Source organism: Carcharodon carcharias, chromosome 4, assembly GCF_017639515.1.
Source record: "Carcharodon carcharias isolate sCarCar2 chromosome 4, sCarCar2.pri, whole genome shotgun sequence".
Taxonomy (NCBI): Eukaryota; Metazoa; Chordata; class Chondrichthyes; order Lamniformes; family Lamnidae; genus Carcharodon; species Carcharodon carcharias.
In genome coordinates this window covers 111,964,170-111,979,343 of record NC_054470.1, presented here as the reverse complement: position 1 = coordinate 111,979,343, position 15,174 = coordinate 111,964,170, and the positions used below count along the sequence as shown (strand labels likewise).

General features: G+C 40.6%; 1 protein-coding gene across 6 annotated transcripts in view; it reads left to right on the top strand.

Annotated features, from left to right (window-relative positions):
• Positions 1-15,174, top strand: part of elp1 (elongator acetyltransferase complex subunit 1) — a 74,101-nt gene that overhangs the window by 51,731 nt on the left and 7,196 nt on the right. For 5 of the 6 annotated variants that reach the window (XM_041186983.1, XM_041186982.1, XM_041186984.1 and 2 more), the window contains exons 27-34: positions 1,507-1,604; positions 3,044-3,245; positions 3,938-3,999; positions 8,507-8,569; positions 10,727-10,787; positions 11,119-11,232; positions 11,347-11,458; positions 13,887-14,014. In XM_041186983.1, coding sequence (XP_041042917.1) covers positions 1,507-1,604; positions 3,044-3,245; positions 3,938-3,999; positions 8,507-8,569; positions 10,727-10,787; positions 11,119-11,232; positions 11,347-11,458; positions 13,887-14,014 — 840 coding nt within the window. The remainder of the gene's footprint in view (positions 1-1,506; positions 1,605-3,043; positions 3,246-3,937; positions 4,000-8,506; positions 8,570-10,726; positions 10,788-11,118; positions 11,233-11,346; positions 11,459-13,886; positions 14,015-15,174) is intronic. The other variant, XM_041186985.1, reaches the window with a different exon arrangement.

Below are 15,174 nucleotides of genomic sequence, written 5' to 3'. Positions count from 1 at the left end.
GGCCAACCAGGAAATGACCCTGCTCTGAATAAGTCATATGGACCCAAAATGTTAACTCTGTTTCTCTCCCCAAAGATGCTGCCAGACCTGTTGAGTTTGTCCAGCATTTTGTTTTTATTTCAGATTTCCAGCATTTGCTTTCATCAGAAAATGACCCATTTGTGCCAACTCTGTTTCCTGTTTTCTAGCCAATCTTCAATCCATGCCAATATGTTGCTCCCTACATCATGAGCTCTTATTTTCCACAATAATCTTTGATGAGGCGCCTTATCAAATGCCTTCTGAAAACCTGAATACAGTACGATTCCCCTTTATCCACAGCACCTGTTACTTCTTCAAAAAAACGCCAATAAATTGGTTAAACATGATTTCCCTTTCACAAAACCATGTTGACTCTGCCTGATTGCCTTGAATTTATCTAAGTGCCCTATTATAATGCCTTTAATAATACTTAGTAATAGCTCCTAATATTTTCCCTATGACGAATGTTAAAGCTAACTGACCTGTAGTTTCCTGCTTGCTGTCTGTCTCCCTTTTTGAATAAAGGAGTTACATTCACTGTTTTCCAATCCAATGGAAACTTCCCCAAATCTAGTGAGTCCTGGAAAATTAAGTTAGAAGTGAAAGGGAGGTTGGAGATAGGGTTGTAGTTTGCAAGGATAGAGTGTTCAAGGCTGGATTTTTTGACAACAGTTTTGAAGGGCTGGGGCAGTATCTGAGCAGGCAGAGTGTTTCAGTTGTGAGTAAAACAAAAGCAGTTCATAATTGTCTATGGACTGCTGAAATCAGTTCATAGTCTCATCTGTATGTTAATGTTTTTAACGCACAGCACTTCTTATTTCATGTGGGGTCCTTTATACCATCTGTGTGTCAGATACTGTGAGTGCACTCTATCAGTGGCATCTGCAAAACAGGAATAGCCATTTTAATGTCTGCAATGAGCACTTATTGCAAAGTTCTGTATCCAGTATGTGCTTTGATGATTACTGAATGGGATTGAGATAGCTGAAACAAAAACGGAATTACCTGGAAAAACTCAGCAGGTCTGGCAGCATCGGCGGAGAAGAGTTGACGTTTCGAGTCCTCATGACCCTTCGACAGAACTTTCTGTCGAAGGGTCATGAGGACTCGAAACGTCAACTCTTCTCCGCCGATGCTGCCAGACCTGCTGAGTTTTTCCAGGTAATTCTGTTTTTGTTTTGGATTTCCAGCATCCGCAGTTTTTTGTTTTTATCTTTGAGATAGCTGAGTCTCGCATGCTGCATGCGATGGTGTTGTGGGGGGGCTACCCTTGAGTACCATGTAAAAATTAAAAGTAGTGCTGGTTTTCTTTTCCTTCCATCCCCATAGAAACACAATTAGCACCTTTATTTGATGTCTTATGAGTCAGAAATTGCATTGAGGACATAACCCACATTTTATTCCTCCTCTGAGTCCTTTTGTATGGTCTGATATGCAAATGTTGCACAGTATTGCCTCCACTAGGCTGATGTTGCTTTCTTTCAGGTCCTCAGCATTTCACTGAGCTTCTTAACTTCATAAAAGACCAACAGATGTACAGTGAAGCTTTGAAGTTATTCCCAGTAAACAGCCAGGAATACAAGGTATGATGAAAATTTTGTGTCTGAACAGCAATCACTGAGGGTTATTGAAGTTCAGGGAATTGTCAAAGAAACAAAACCTGAGCCAAACTAATCCAAGTTTACTGAGGAGTCATTAGCTTCAGCCCTTGGGATCAATTGCATCCTTTTTCTCAGCCTGACTGAATGCAACTATTCATAACTTGGGTAACCTGATCGACCCTAAGCTGAGCTTTCACATCTCTCTACCACAAAAACCACCAACTTCCACTTCCATGACGTCATCTTAGCCTATCAGCCTGCTGCCTATATCTTCTCCGACTTATCCATTATTTCCTGTCATTGCTGACCTACATTGGCTCCCAGTCCCTTCATGGTTCTCCCTCTTGCTCTGTAACCTCTTCTAGTTCTACAACCCTGCCCCTAACCCTTTATGTTTGTCAGATTCTGGTTTCTTGTGCGTTGTACTTTTTTAACACCATGCCATTTGCAGCCATGCTTTCAGCCACCTTGGCCCCAGTTATTGTCCTTATCACCGCCACCGCCTCCCTGTCCATCTCTAGGAATCTCTTTTAAAGCCTACCTGTTTGACCAGACTTGTGTAGTGTACAATCTGTTGCTTAATATCCTGCAATGGATTAATTAGAAGGCAGAGGTCAGAGCCTGACAGTGAAGCAAGGGCAAGAATGTTACAGAAGTTGGAGCCAATTGTAAGAGGAATATGATTTTTTCCAAATTTAGATTAACCTTATATAAAGGTTTTCTGAGTAAATGTATAGCAGTATACAGCAGTGAGAGTGTGATTCTGAGATGCAAAAGTAATTAATTATGGATGGAGAATAGGCGATTAATTTTTCGCATTGATGTGTTTACAATGAGGACCATGTGATATTCTGGATCTTTCTGTGAAAACTCACTAAGGAATCATTAACGTGATACAAGACATGAGCGATTACAGCTATGAAGAAAGATTGACCAGGCTGAGGCATTTTCTTTAGAAAAGAGAACATTTGGAGGAGGCCTGATGGTCTTTAAAATTTGTATTGGTTGGACAGGCAAGATGTGGGAGAGAATGCTTCCACATCTCTAGGAGAATCCAAAGCTAGGAACCATAAGTAGAAGATGGCTGCTAATAAACCAAATAGGGAAATAAGGCCATATTACTTTACTCAGAGAGCAATTAGAATGTGGAACTCGCAACCATAGCGAGTGGGTGAGGTGAGTAGCTTGGATGCTATCGGCAGAAAACTAGAGTCCATGAAAGGAAAGTGGGTAGAATGGTATTCTGAAAGGCTGAGATTAAGATGATGGAATGGGAGATTTATGCAGAGCATAAACAACAGTGCAGACCAGTTGAGGTGAACAGGCAATTTCTGTGCTGTATACTCTTTGTGATGCTGTGTAACACTTGATTAATGAAAATGGAGAGAGTGCCTCAAATTTTGGTTGCCTTCTCATTGCAGGATATCAGTGTCGCATATGGCGAGTATCTCAGCGAAAAGCAGTACTATGAGCAGGCGGGGCTAATCTTTGCACGAAGCGGGGAATGCGAAAAGGCATTGGGAGCTTTCTTGCTATGCAACAGCTGGCAGCAGGCTTTCTGTATGGTTGCTCAGCTCCATTACACCAAGGACAAAGTGGTTAGCATGGCACGGTCTGTCGCAGGTAAGGACTGTCACGGTTAAGGACTGCTATAACTCTGAAGCTTGTCTTAAAGATTGCAGTGAGTCTGAATTTTGTCTCTGGAACCTGGATTGGACTGATGGGATGGAACTCTCTGCACCTTATGTGAAGTGAGTTTAGAGTGCTTTAGAGGAACAGAAGGAGGCAATTCCAGCTTCCAAACATGTTTAGTCATTGAATTAGACCAGGGCTGATCTGTGCCTTAATTCCATTTACCCACCTCCGTTCCATAACCCTTAGGTTCCTGTTAGGCAAAGGTATTATCAATCTCAATTTTTCAACTGACCTCCCCAGCCCTCTCTCCACCACCAGTCTCAACAGCTTTGTGTGGACAGTGTTCCTGATTTCAACTACCCTTTAAGTGAAATTTTTAAGTGTCAGCCACTTCCCTATAATGTCAGTGCAGGTGAAGGCCCAGGAAATCCTGCTCACCTGTTACAGGTGGGCGCAATGCAAAATGCGAATGTCACACTGGTGCAGCTCTGAGACTGCATTAAGGGACTTATACTCTGAGACTAGCTTAACCAAGATTTCAGAAATGATTATAAAAACATGGGACAATGGTCTATCAAACAGCATTGACGACTTTCACCTTGATGAGCTCAAATGTAATTTTTTTTTAATTAAAATATCACTAGCCATGTGAGGTAAGATGTCTGTCTATTGTTTTCCAGGGAGATTGATGGAGCAGCGGAGATATTCTGAAGCAGCCTTAGTACTGGAACAGTATGCTAAGGTAAACTTGCTTTGGGCTTCTTTGGCAAAAAGGTGGCCTTGATTTCAGAAGTTGCTAGCAAAGTAATGTTGCTGTAGAGTTACTGTGGAATTGCTGAACCTTAACTGTTAAATTGCCTATCAAGTGGTCCTGACATGTAGTATTGTTCTACAGCTACCATTTTGACTAGATAATGTTTCCCAAGGAAATATAGAAAGCCAAGGGTTTGGCATGATGTACAGGAGCTTTATAATTTATTAGGTATAATGCATTTTATTTAAACTTTTGAAAAATGGAGTCAGAACTGTGGAGGTGTGTGTGTGGGTCACTGTGTCTCCTGCCAACGCAAGATTGATGTACAAGATGGCTGCCGATACCCGCTTGCACATGCGCAGAAATGACGTCGCAGTGCTAGCAAAACCCGTCTTTCAAAAAGCTTCTGTGGAGATGGCCAGAGCAGGAGTTATCTTCCAACTCAACAGCCCTGGCAAAATGTAGTCAAGGTAAATAGGGTAAATAGCTGTCTCTCCTGTCATGACTGTAACAAATTGATGCATTTTCAAATTCATGAAACTGGACACATTGGAGCAGGGAAGGTCCTGAAGATCAGTTTAATTGCCAGGGCTGACAATGCTTGGGGCGTGGGGTAAATGTTGGGCACAATGAGAGTTTTTTTTTTTACTGACTTGGAGTCCGGGTCTTGTCTGGTGTTTTTTTTACAGCTTATGTATTTGCTTAAAATATCTTTCAGAATTCATAAGAAAATGGCTTTACTAACTGTTTCATAATCATCTCTGTTCCTGGTTGCTGCCTGTTCCTTCACTGGCAAAAACATCACGGAGTACAACTGTGAATGCATCCTGTTGGCAACAAACCCTGTGTGTGCGCGTGTGCAATTTGTATGTATTAGAGATATCCCTTTCAACTGGCATAATAGTATGCTTTGTGCCTTACAGTATCCAGAAATGGCAGACTCTTTTTATAGACATTTACTGAACCAGTTGCTGTTTGAGTCAAAGTCTAACTCTTAATTACATTTTTCTCTATTATCTATCTAAACAGTGCTGCAGACTTGCACTAGTTTTGAGAAATGTTCTTTCTCTCAAATTTCCACTCGCTGAATACAAAATCTGCCTTGAACCAGTGCAATTGGGCAGTGTTTTAGAATATAATTTTTAAAAAGAATTGCTTTGAATAATATTGCTTGATAAATTTAAGAACGGTCTGCTCTGAAGAAGAGTAACACAGACTTGAAAAATTAACTCTGTGTCTCTCTTCACAGATGTTGCCAGACCTACTGAGTTTTTCCAGCGTTTTCTGTTTTCATTTAAGAGTGGTAACTTGGTGAAGTTTGATTAATGGGTTTATCACAAAAAGCTTTTTAAATTAGTGTCAAGAAAGGTATCCAATTTTAAGAAAGAGGAAATGACTTTAGGAAAAGTCAGTGTCAGCGCAGTAATCAGTTTCTCAATTTTTTTAACATTATAAAAGCTTTGAAAATGTGCCTATTAACTTGGTTCTGTCCAAAAGAAATAGCTTCATTAATAGAGCCACCTCAAAAGGCCACAATTAATGGAAACTTGTTGTGGGACTATGGCCAGTTTTGTGGTTGGGGCCTGCTTCCAGCGCAATGTTTTTTTAAGCTAGCGCAAAAGATTACAGAAAATCAATTTATTATGTTTGTAACTTGCACTGGTTTTCTGTGATTTATTTTTGCACTTGTTTGGTGAACTTATGGCTTATTAAGTGGAAGGGGAAAAACAGGGCAAACAAGCAGAAATTCCAAATCAAAGTAGGTTTTTCAGTGTAGCATGTGTCACTCAATTGAGCCAGCTTGACGTTTATGAAATTAGGACATGTTCTTCTGAAAGTGCATAAGGATGAAGCTCAGTCATTTCCGTATTTTTACATTAAATTATAGGATAGTGTGCGATACTGACACACAACTGACTGGGTTAGCAGATTGCTGTGCATGTTGATATAATGTTGGGAAGGGAAACAAAGAGCAGTCTAGATGTAGATTGCCAGTGAATCTGTTTTCAGAATATTGATTAGATTTTGAGAGGATTTTCCTCCCTGCTTTTTTGGTGGTGCAGAACATGTTATAGCGCAGGGTGGTGGGACTTTGGTTTGCACCTGGACCTCTTTACATGCTGAATTATCCATCACGACCATGCTGCCGTGAACAGATCATAGTGTCCCTGTAGGGGAAGGACAATCTAGAGGGTGACTACCTGAACTGCTGTTATCACAATTTGCAGCACTCTGGGGTCTCCCCTGTGGTGTGTGATACCAAGTCAACAGAAAGGGGGTTGGGATAGTTATTCTATTGGTCGGACCAGCACACCTAAACAGCATCCAAAATAAACAGAGCTTTATGACACTTACGTCATTGAGCAACCTCCGCAATTAAGGAAGTTGTGCTAAACATGTTATACAACAATACAAGTGGAGACGGTGGCATGGTGATAATGTCACTGAATCCAGAGACATGGGTTCATATCCAATTTGAATTAAGTTAACAGCAAATTTGGAATTAAAAGCTAGTCTCAGTAATGGTGACCATGAAACTATCAAACATTGTTGTAAAAACCCATTGAGTTCACTAATGTCCTTCAGGGAAGGAAATCTGCCGTCTTTACCTGGTCTGGCTTACATGTCACGCCAGCCCCACAGCAATGTGGTTGACTCTTAACTGTTCCCTGAAATGGTCTAGTAGGTTACTTAGTTCAAGGGCAATTAGGGATGGGCAACAAATAAAGGCTTTTTTTTTTGCAAAAATATACTTTATTCATAAATCTTCAACCAACATTTCGAACCATTTCAAAATCACCATCACAAAAATACAGTCAGGTTCAACTTTTACAACATGAATCACAAGGTGTATCAGTACAGACAATGAATATTACAATCATTGGCAGACATTCATTTTGAGCTGTACATCCGAGGGGCTCTTTACAGTTCCCAGCCCCTTGGTGCACTATGGCAGAAAGGTCTTAGGCAGTGACCCTTCCCCATTGCACCTTTGCGGCGGCTGCCCCAAGCTTTACTGTGTCCCTTAGCACGTAGTCCTGGACCTTGGACTGTGCCAATCTGCAACACTCGGTCGGGGACAACTCTTTGCACTGGAAGACCAACAAATTTCGGGCAGACCAAAGAGCGTCTTTTACCGAGTTGATGATCCTCCAGCTGCAGTTGATGTTTGTCTCGGTGTGTGTCCCTGGGAACAGTCCGTAGAGCACAGAATCCTGTGTCACAGAACTGCTCAGGACGAACATAGACAGAAACCACTGCATCTCTCTCCAGACTTTCTTTGCAAAGGCACAATCTACAAGGAGGTGAACAACGGTCTCTTCCCCACCACAGCCACCTCGAGGGCAACGTGCAGAGGGGTTGAGACTCCTGGCATGTAGGAAGGATCTGACGGGGAGGGCCTTTCTCACCACCAGCCAAGCTACGTCTTGGTGCTTGTTGGAAAGTTCTGGTGATGAGGCATTAAGGCGACGCTCACATACCATCAAACAATTAAAAAAAAAACATCTGTTAGGCCCCAGTTAGAATATTGTGGTCAGTTCTGGGCTCCACACTTTTAGGTATTGAGGCCTTAAAGAGGGTGCAGAGGAAATTTACCAGAATGGTACGAGAGATGAAAAACTTCAGTCATGTGGTGAGAGTAGAGAAACTGGGGTCTTTCTTCTTAAAGCAGAGAAGGTTAAAGGGGGATTTGACAGAGGTGTTCAAAATTATGAAGTGTTTCGAGAGAATAATTGAGGACAAACTGTTTCCAGCGGCAGATGGTTTGGTAACCAAATTATGTAGATTTACGATAATTAGCAAAAGATGAGATGGAAGATGAGGGGGAAAAATGTTTATGCAGCGAGTTTTGTGATCTGAAATGCACTGTTTGAATGGGTGGTGGAAGCTGATACAATAGTAACTTTCAAAAGGGTATCAGATAAATACTTGAAGGGAAAAAACTCGCAGGCATTTGGAGAAAGTGTGAGGGAAATGGGATTAATTGGATAGCTACAAAAGAGCCAGCAAAGACACGATGGGCCGAATGGCAGCCTCCTATGCAGTTCAATTCTATATACTTTCTCCTGGCTCTATCCTCAAGCCTTCAGTAATTTTAAACTTATTTTCATACATTGGTTGGGCCGGATCTGGATCCTGAGGGAATGCCCTTGGTTAGTTTCCCCAGGGCATAGTCTAGACCTGGCTCAACTCCGGTACTGTGTGGAGAATGCCTTCTCTAAGAATGAGGAAGGCCAGACAGTGAAGGTAACCGTGTCTTTTTAAACTCATGTGACTGTTTTAGAAAAGTATGCTTTCATTCTGAATAAATAAGTAATTTTCATTTGAATGTGTTATGCATTTGGGAAATAATCCTTTTCCAGAATTTAGCTAACTGCAAACCAGTCTTGCCTAAAGGACAGTAAGGTATTCACCGATGTGCATGCTTATTGCAATGGATTCTTTTAAAAATTTAGTTCTTATTAATATGAGAATTTGACATCTTTCTCAACAGGATTATGAGGAAGCCATTACATCACTTTTAGAAGGTGCAGCCTGGGAAGAATCATTAAGACTGGTAATGATTTTAAATAACATTTTGTTTACGGTGATTTATACATGGGGTTCATGCGATTTTAATTACCATATTTTTCGTTTTTTCAGTTTAACTTTATCATGGTGAAAAATATGATTTGCATAATTTCAAATTGTTAAACTAATTTATACAATAAGTCTGAACATTTTTTAATAAATAAACCTCTGCTCTAATTTTGTGTCTCCATCGTGCTGAGACACGCCCCATCCTCCAGGAACTTGTCCAAAATCTTGTGATTTGACATCCTGATGGCTCAGTTAATTAGTATTACATGTATTTTATAATTGGAATTGCATCAGGGACAGCAAGTTTAACCAAGACAATTGTGACTCTCAAATGCAGTGAGGTAGATATACCATTATGAGCGCATTAAAATCGCTGCCTGCAGAACACACAACTGCACATATTACTATCCGTGTGTCAACACATTCATCGATTCACTCAAAAAATGTTTAATTGAAATCCTTAATTACAGTGTTTGCATTTGTTACATTAGTCTGTCATCAAAAAGTTTGCATGATACTCTAATCTCTATTGCATTTCACAGTAGCCTGATTAAAAGATGGTTTATCTTGATTCTAACCTGCTGTTGTGACCTTTAACTGTCCATTAATTTAAAAACACATCTGTGAAGCAATTAGTGTAAAGGCCACAGGATACAGATCAAGGCTGTGATTTCATTTGCACTGCAACACGATAAAGAAGTCCATCCAGGCTGTCATACAGGACATCTCTAGAGCTGATGCTCTGTTTTTGGGATAACCGTGCATTGATTTCCTCCCAGTGTCTAATTCCCTTTATGACTCCCTGGGATCAACATTGATTTCAATAATTTCCGATTATAACCACTGCTCCTATTTTCTCGGACAGTTGCTGCTGCTGTTGCAATTTACAGCTCCTCTAGGTCAACCCTGGAACCCCCCGTAACAGCACTGTGGGTGTACCTACGCCACATGGACTGCAGCGCTTCAAGAAGGTGGCTCATCACCACTTTCTCATGGGCAATTAGGGATGGGCAATAAATGCTGGCCTAGCCAGCGATGCCCACATCCTGTGAAAGAATAATAATAAAAAACTTTTATTACTTGTCCCATTACTGCCTCCATTTTTCTTGCACCATCATCCCTTTTCTTATTTAACTCCTCCTGCCTTCCACTCCATCACAGACACTGCTTTTTGTTCTTTCCTCCCCTCTCCACCTTTCCCTGCCTCTGAACCAGCTTAAGACATTTTCGTCTCGAACCTCTGCCAGATCTGACGACAGATCATTAACCTGAAACAATATCTCTGTTTCGCTCGCCACAGATGCCACTTGATCTGCTGAGTACTTCCAGAATTTCCTGTTTTTATTTCTAATTCTCTTCCAGCTCACTCTCTCCCACCTTAACCCAGCCCAACCCCAGCTTCCCGCACTCAAGCATGTAATTGAACTTCCTAATCAATCTCAGCCTGCTGGCCTCCGATCAGGTGTATCTCGCTGAGGCTCCATGCCATTAAAAAATTTTTTTTAAACTACAACCAGTGCAAATTCAGCAAATCACTGGAAGAATATGAGTAAATTGGAAACAAACAAATGGGGGAAAAGTGTAGAAAAGGAAATAAGTGGTACAGAGAAAGCAATGAGAGAATATGAAAGTCAGAAAGAAAGAGCAGCAAACTAAAAGGTAAAGAAATAATTGGAGAGTGAAACAGACACTTACAAGAATTTAAAAAAAAATTCTTGGTGGTCACTGCCAGGAGATCATCACATATCATAGACTTGTACAGTAGTAAATGCTTGCATTTGCTAAATTGAATGTAAGAACAAACTTACATTTATAAAGCACCTTTCACAACCTCAGGATATCCCAAAGCACTTTGCAGCCAGTGAAATAGTTTTAAAGTTTAGTCAGTTGTGATAAGAGAAGCATGCCTCAGCAAGCTCCCACAAAAGGCAATGTGATAATGGCCAGATAATCCGCCCTGAAGAAGAGTCATACAGACTCAAAACATGAACTCTTTTCTCCCTCCACAGATGCTGCCAGACCTGCTGAACTTTTCCAGCATTCTCTGTTTTAATATCAGCTTAGCAATGTTGATTAAGAGATAAATATTGTCTCAAAAAAAAATTGATGGAACAAATTTCTCTTATCTTCCTAGATTTACAAGTACAACAGAGCCGATATCTTGGAAACTAACCTGAAACCTTCCATATTGGAAGGTAGGTGATGTGTTCTCTACTTTTGCGAAGCGCTGTACGGACAAACTTGCAGCACAATCATGAATGCAGTGCAGTAATTGGTGCTTTCCATATCAGATTCATGGAAACTTTCCTGAATAACATTGCTCAATGGTAGTTGATTGGTGTGCAGAATCCAAAATGGATGTGGTACCACCTCTGTCAGGAGTTGACCCTGAAGTGCTTGTATACCAATATTTTACAAGTAATTGATAAATCAAGGTGATATTGTAAAACTGCATCTACTGAAAAAGGGAAAATTATAATTACAAATATTAAGCTTTTTTGTATCAAACTTTTTTTTTCCCTTCAGCTCATAGCAACCACATGTCATTCCTAGACACTCAGAAAACCTTATTTATACGTCATAAATCTCGGCTGGCCGTTGTTCGTGAAATTAAAGAGAAAGAACTGGAAGGATTTTTAGGTAAGCGGAAAAAGTCCCTCACTTAATCATGCTACTTTCAAATGCGCTCCAGTGACTTTGATTTAAAAAGAGCTAGAAATGTGTGACTCCTGTGTCTTAATTGTTCTCATTTAGATGAAGAGGTGGCTGATGGACCAGACTCAGATCTCTACTCAGAAGCTAGCAGTTTGCGGTCAGCCAGCGGAATGGGCTCAAAATACTCACACAGTAACTCCAGGATCTCGGCGTAAGTTTAAAATTAATAGACCTGACAAAATTTCCATTTTTTCATTGTCAGACCCGCCCGCACAAAGTTAAGCATCGGACTAGTGATGTGACATACTTCATGGTGCAGTTAGAGTAACACAGTAAAAGAAGAAAGACAGGATTTTAGCAAAATACTGGTTAAAAATTAAAGGCCTGCATTTGTCAAGTGCCTTTTACAACTTCAGGGCATCTCAAAGTGTTTACAGCCAATGAAGTGTATTTAAAGTGTAGTCATTGTTGTAATGTAGGAAATACAGCAGCCATTGTGTGCACGGCAAGTTCCCCCAAATGACAATGGGTTAATGTCCAGATAATCTGTTTTTAGTAGTGTCGGTTGAGGAATAAATATTTGCCAAAACACCGGTAGAACTCCCATGCTCTTCTTTGAACTTATGTTAATGTGATCTTTTACACCCCTCTGAGAGAGCCGGGGCCTCAGTTTAACGTCTCATTCAAAAGCTGGTATCTCAGACAGTGCAGCATTTCTTCGGTACTGCTCCGGGATGTCAGCCTAGATGTTGTGCGCCAGTCTCTGAAGTGGGACTTGAGCTTACCATCTTCTGATTCAGAGATGAGAGTGCTATTAATTGAGCCAAGGCTGTCATCTTTGGAGAAAAAATTACTCCAAAGATTAAAGGGAAAACTGCAAGTGGCTTCAGTACAAAGTGCTTTATTTTTAAAAATTAAACTAGAGAATATATTTTTTCTTATTCGTTCATGGTATGTAGGCTAGGCCAACATTTATTGCACATCCCTAATTGCCCTTGAGAAGGTGGTGGTATGTTGCCCCCTTGAACTGCTGCAGTCCATGTGCTGTAGGAACACCCACAGTGCTATTAGGAAAGGAGTCCCAGGATTTTGACCCAGCGACCCCAGCCCCACCAAATCAGGATGGTGATATATTTCCAAGTCAGGTTGGTGAGTCCCTTGGAGGAAACTTGTTGGTGTTCCCATGCATCTGCTGTCTTTGTCCTTCTAGATGTTCATGGGGTTGGAAGGTGCTGTCGAAAGAGCCTTGGGGAATCTCTGTAGTGCATCTTTTAGATGGTACACACTGCTGCTACTGTGAGTCAGTGGTGAAGGGAATGAATGTTTATGTGGTGGAAGGGGTGCCAATCAAGCAGGCTGCTTTGTCCTGGATGGTGTTGAGTTTCCTGAGTGTTGTTGAAACTGCACTCTTCCAGGCAAGTGGGAAGTATTCCATCACACTCCTCACTTGCACCTTGTAGATGGTGGACAGGCTTTGGGAAGTCACTGTCTGCAGAACTCCCAGCTTCTGACCTGCTCTTGTAGCCACATCGTTTATATGGCTGGTCCAGTTCAGCTTCCTACATTTATAATAGATTATCTTTCCTTCTCTCAGTTATTTCTGTCTCTCATCAAAGGTTGTTATTTCAAATCTCTGTTTGCATTTGGAACATTGTGATGGTGTGTATTAGAAATGGTATATATTGGAAACGGTATGTGAAATGCTGTATATTGGAAGTTAGTACCCCAGGTTGGGCCCTGTTGACCTGTGAAATGATGATAGTGGATTAGCAATGCTTCTGCATTGATTTCCAATACAAATAAAACCAGATTCCTACTTAAGATAAGTTGCAGTAGCATATTGGTGAAGGCTTATATGGGCTTTGCATATTATTGTATATTATTTATAGATTGCCACAATGAAGTTTTTAAAGGCCAGTAAAAATACAAACCTTCAGATTTTTGGTTATGATTATTATTTAGTTTATGCAGATTCCTAGAATTGAAGCCAATTCTAGGGCATTGTCGTCAGCAGCATGCAGACTAACCAGATAGTTAAATCAGTGGGCATGATGCAAAAAGGACAGACTTGTATAGCACCTTTCACAACCTCAGTATGTCCCAAAGTGATTTACAGCCGAGTAATTACTTTTGAAGGGCAGTCATAGTTATAATATCTTCATGTATTGTAGGAAAGTAGTGCAACCAATTTGCATACAACAAGGGGTCTCAAGCAGTAATGGCCAGATAATTTACTTTTTTAGGATATTGGTTGAAGGATAAATATTGGCCAGCCCAGTGGGAATAATTCCCTTGCTCTTTTTCTAAATAGTGCCAGGAGATCTTCTATATCCACCTATGAGGGCACCTTGGTTTAGCATCTCATCTGCAAGACAGCACCTCTGACTGGTCAGCACTCCCTTAGGATTGCCAGCCTAGATTTTTGTGCTTGGGTCTCTGCACTGGGACTTGAACACGCAGCACAGCCTTGTGTCTCTGAGGCAAGGGCACTACTTTTTGAGCAGTGGCTGAAGAGAATGTTTGCCATTGGTACGAAGGCTTTTTTTAGTTCATGCCTCTGAAAGCCTGTATTAATGCAGGAGCAATAGTGAGAGTCTATGAACCAGGGTATGACGAGTTTGTGCGTGTGAATTTCACAGGCGAAGTTCAAAGAACCGTCGAAAGGCGGAGCGGAAGAGACACAGCTTGAAGGAGGGAAGTCTGTTGGAGGACGTGGCACTGTTGGAAGCGTTAAGAGAAATTATATGGACCGTGGACAAATTGACCGGTATTCCTAATCCCACTTTTATCATTTTTTCATGTAAACATAACACTGGATTTCTCTTGCTGAGATTAAGTGTGTGGTCATGGGATTTTATTTCCTCAGCTCCTTGATGCTCCAGGGGCTAATCCTTGTCATCAAAATGATAAGCGATCAAAAAAGTAAGTTTTCTGTGAGCTTAAAACACTTATAATTTGTGAGATGATCTCAGCACAGCAGGAGTCTACTGTTATCAGTATCATCATAAGATGAAAGCAAAATACTGCAGATGCTGGAAATCTGAAACAAAAACAGAAAATGCTGGAAAAACTCAGCAGGTATGACAGCATCTGTGGAGAGAGAAAAACAAAGTTTACGTTTTGCATCTGTATGACCCTTCTTCAGAGATGCAAATGAATTCATCATAAGATGGATTCCTTTGCATCTCCTAAACTAATTCTAAGGAAGAAATTTGATCAGTATATTACAGGTCAAATATTCTTTATCCATAAATCCAAAAACTGAACACATCCAAAAACCAAACTTTTTTTGAATGGCTATGCAGTTAATTTGTTAGTAAAGCAATGCATTATTATATTGCAGGTGTAATAAGCATTAACAGGTAAGAAGTAGTGTGTGAGAGAGTTGGCATATGGAGAAACAGCCAAGTATTTGTTGACTGCAACTAGCCTGGGCTTAGCCTACTGTAATGTATGTAGGCCTACGTCTCCCATATGTACGGTAGATCTGAAAACTAAAAATATTCAAATATTGAAACGCAATTAGCCCCAAGGATTTCAGATGAAGGATATTTGACCTGTATATTTATATACTGCAGACCAATCCTGTTAAGAGATGGCACTCATTTCCTCTGGAATAATGTTTTTAGTGGGAGATTGGTAGTGAACAGTTGGAATTTAATCAGCACATTCTCATCTTGCCTTTGATCGTGATGGATGTTTGAAATGCATTTGGGTTGAGTTACTTTGAATCCTTCTAAAGGGGAGATGTGTAGCTCTGGTTATTGGCATTGCTTTGAATTCTCTTTTTTTCTTTAAAAAGGTAAAATAATTGGTTCCTCCTTTCAGTTTGTTGTTGAAGTTTACTTATGACCTTGGCCTTTTTAGTTGGTAAAGTAAAATCTTTATTATCCAGCATGCTCGGCGAATGGCTGGTGCTGATTAATC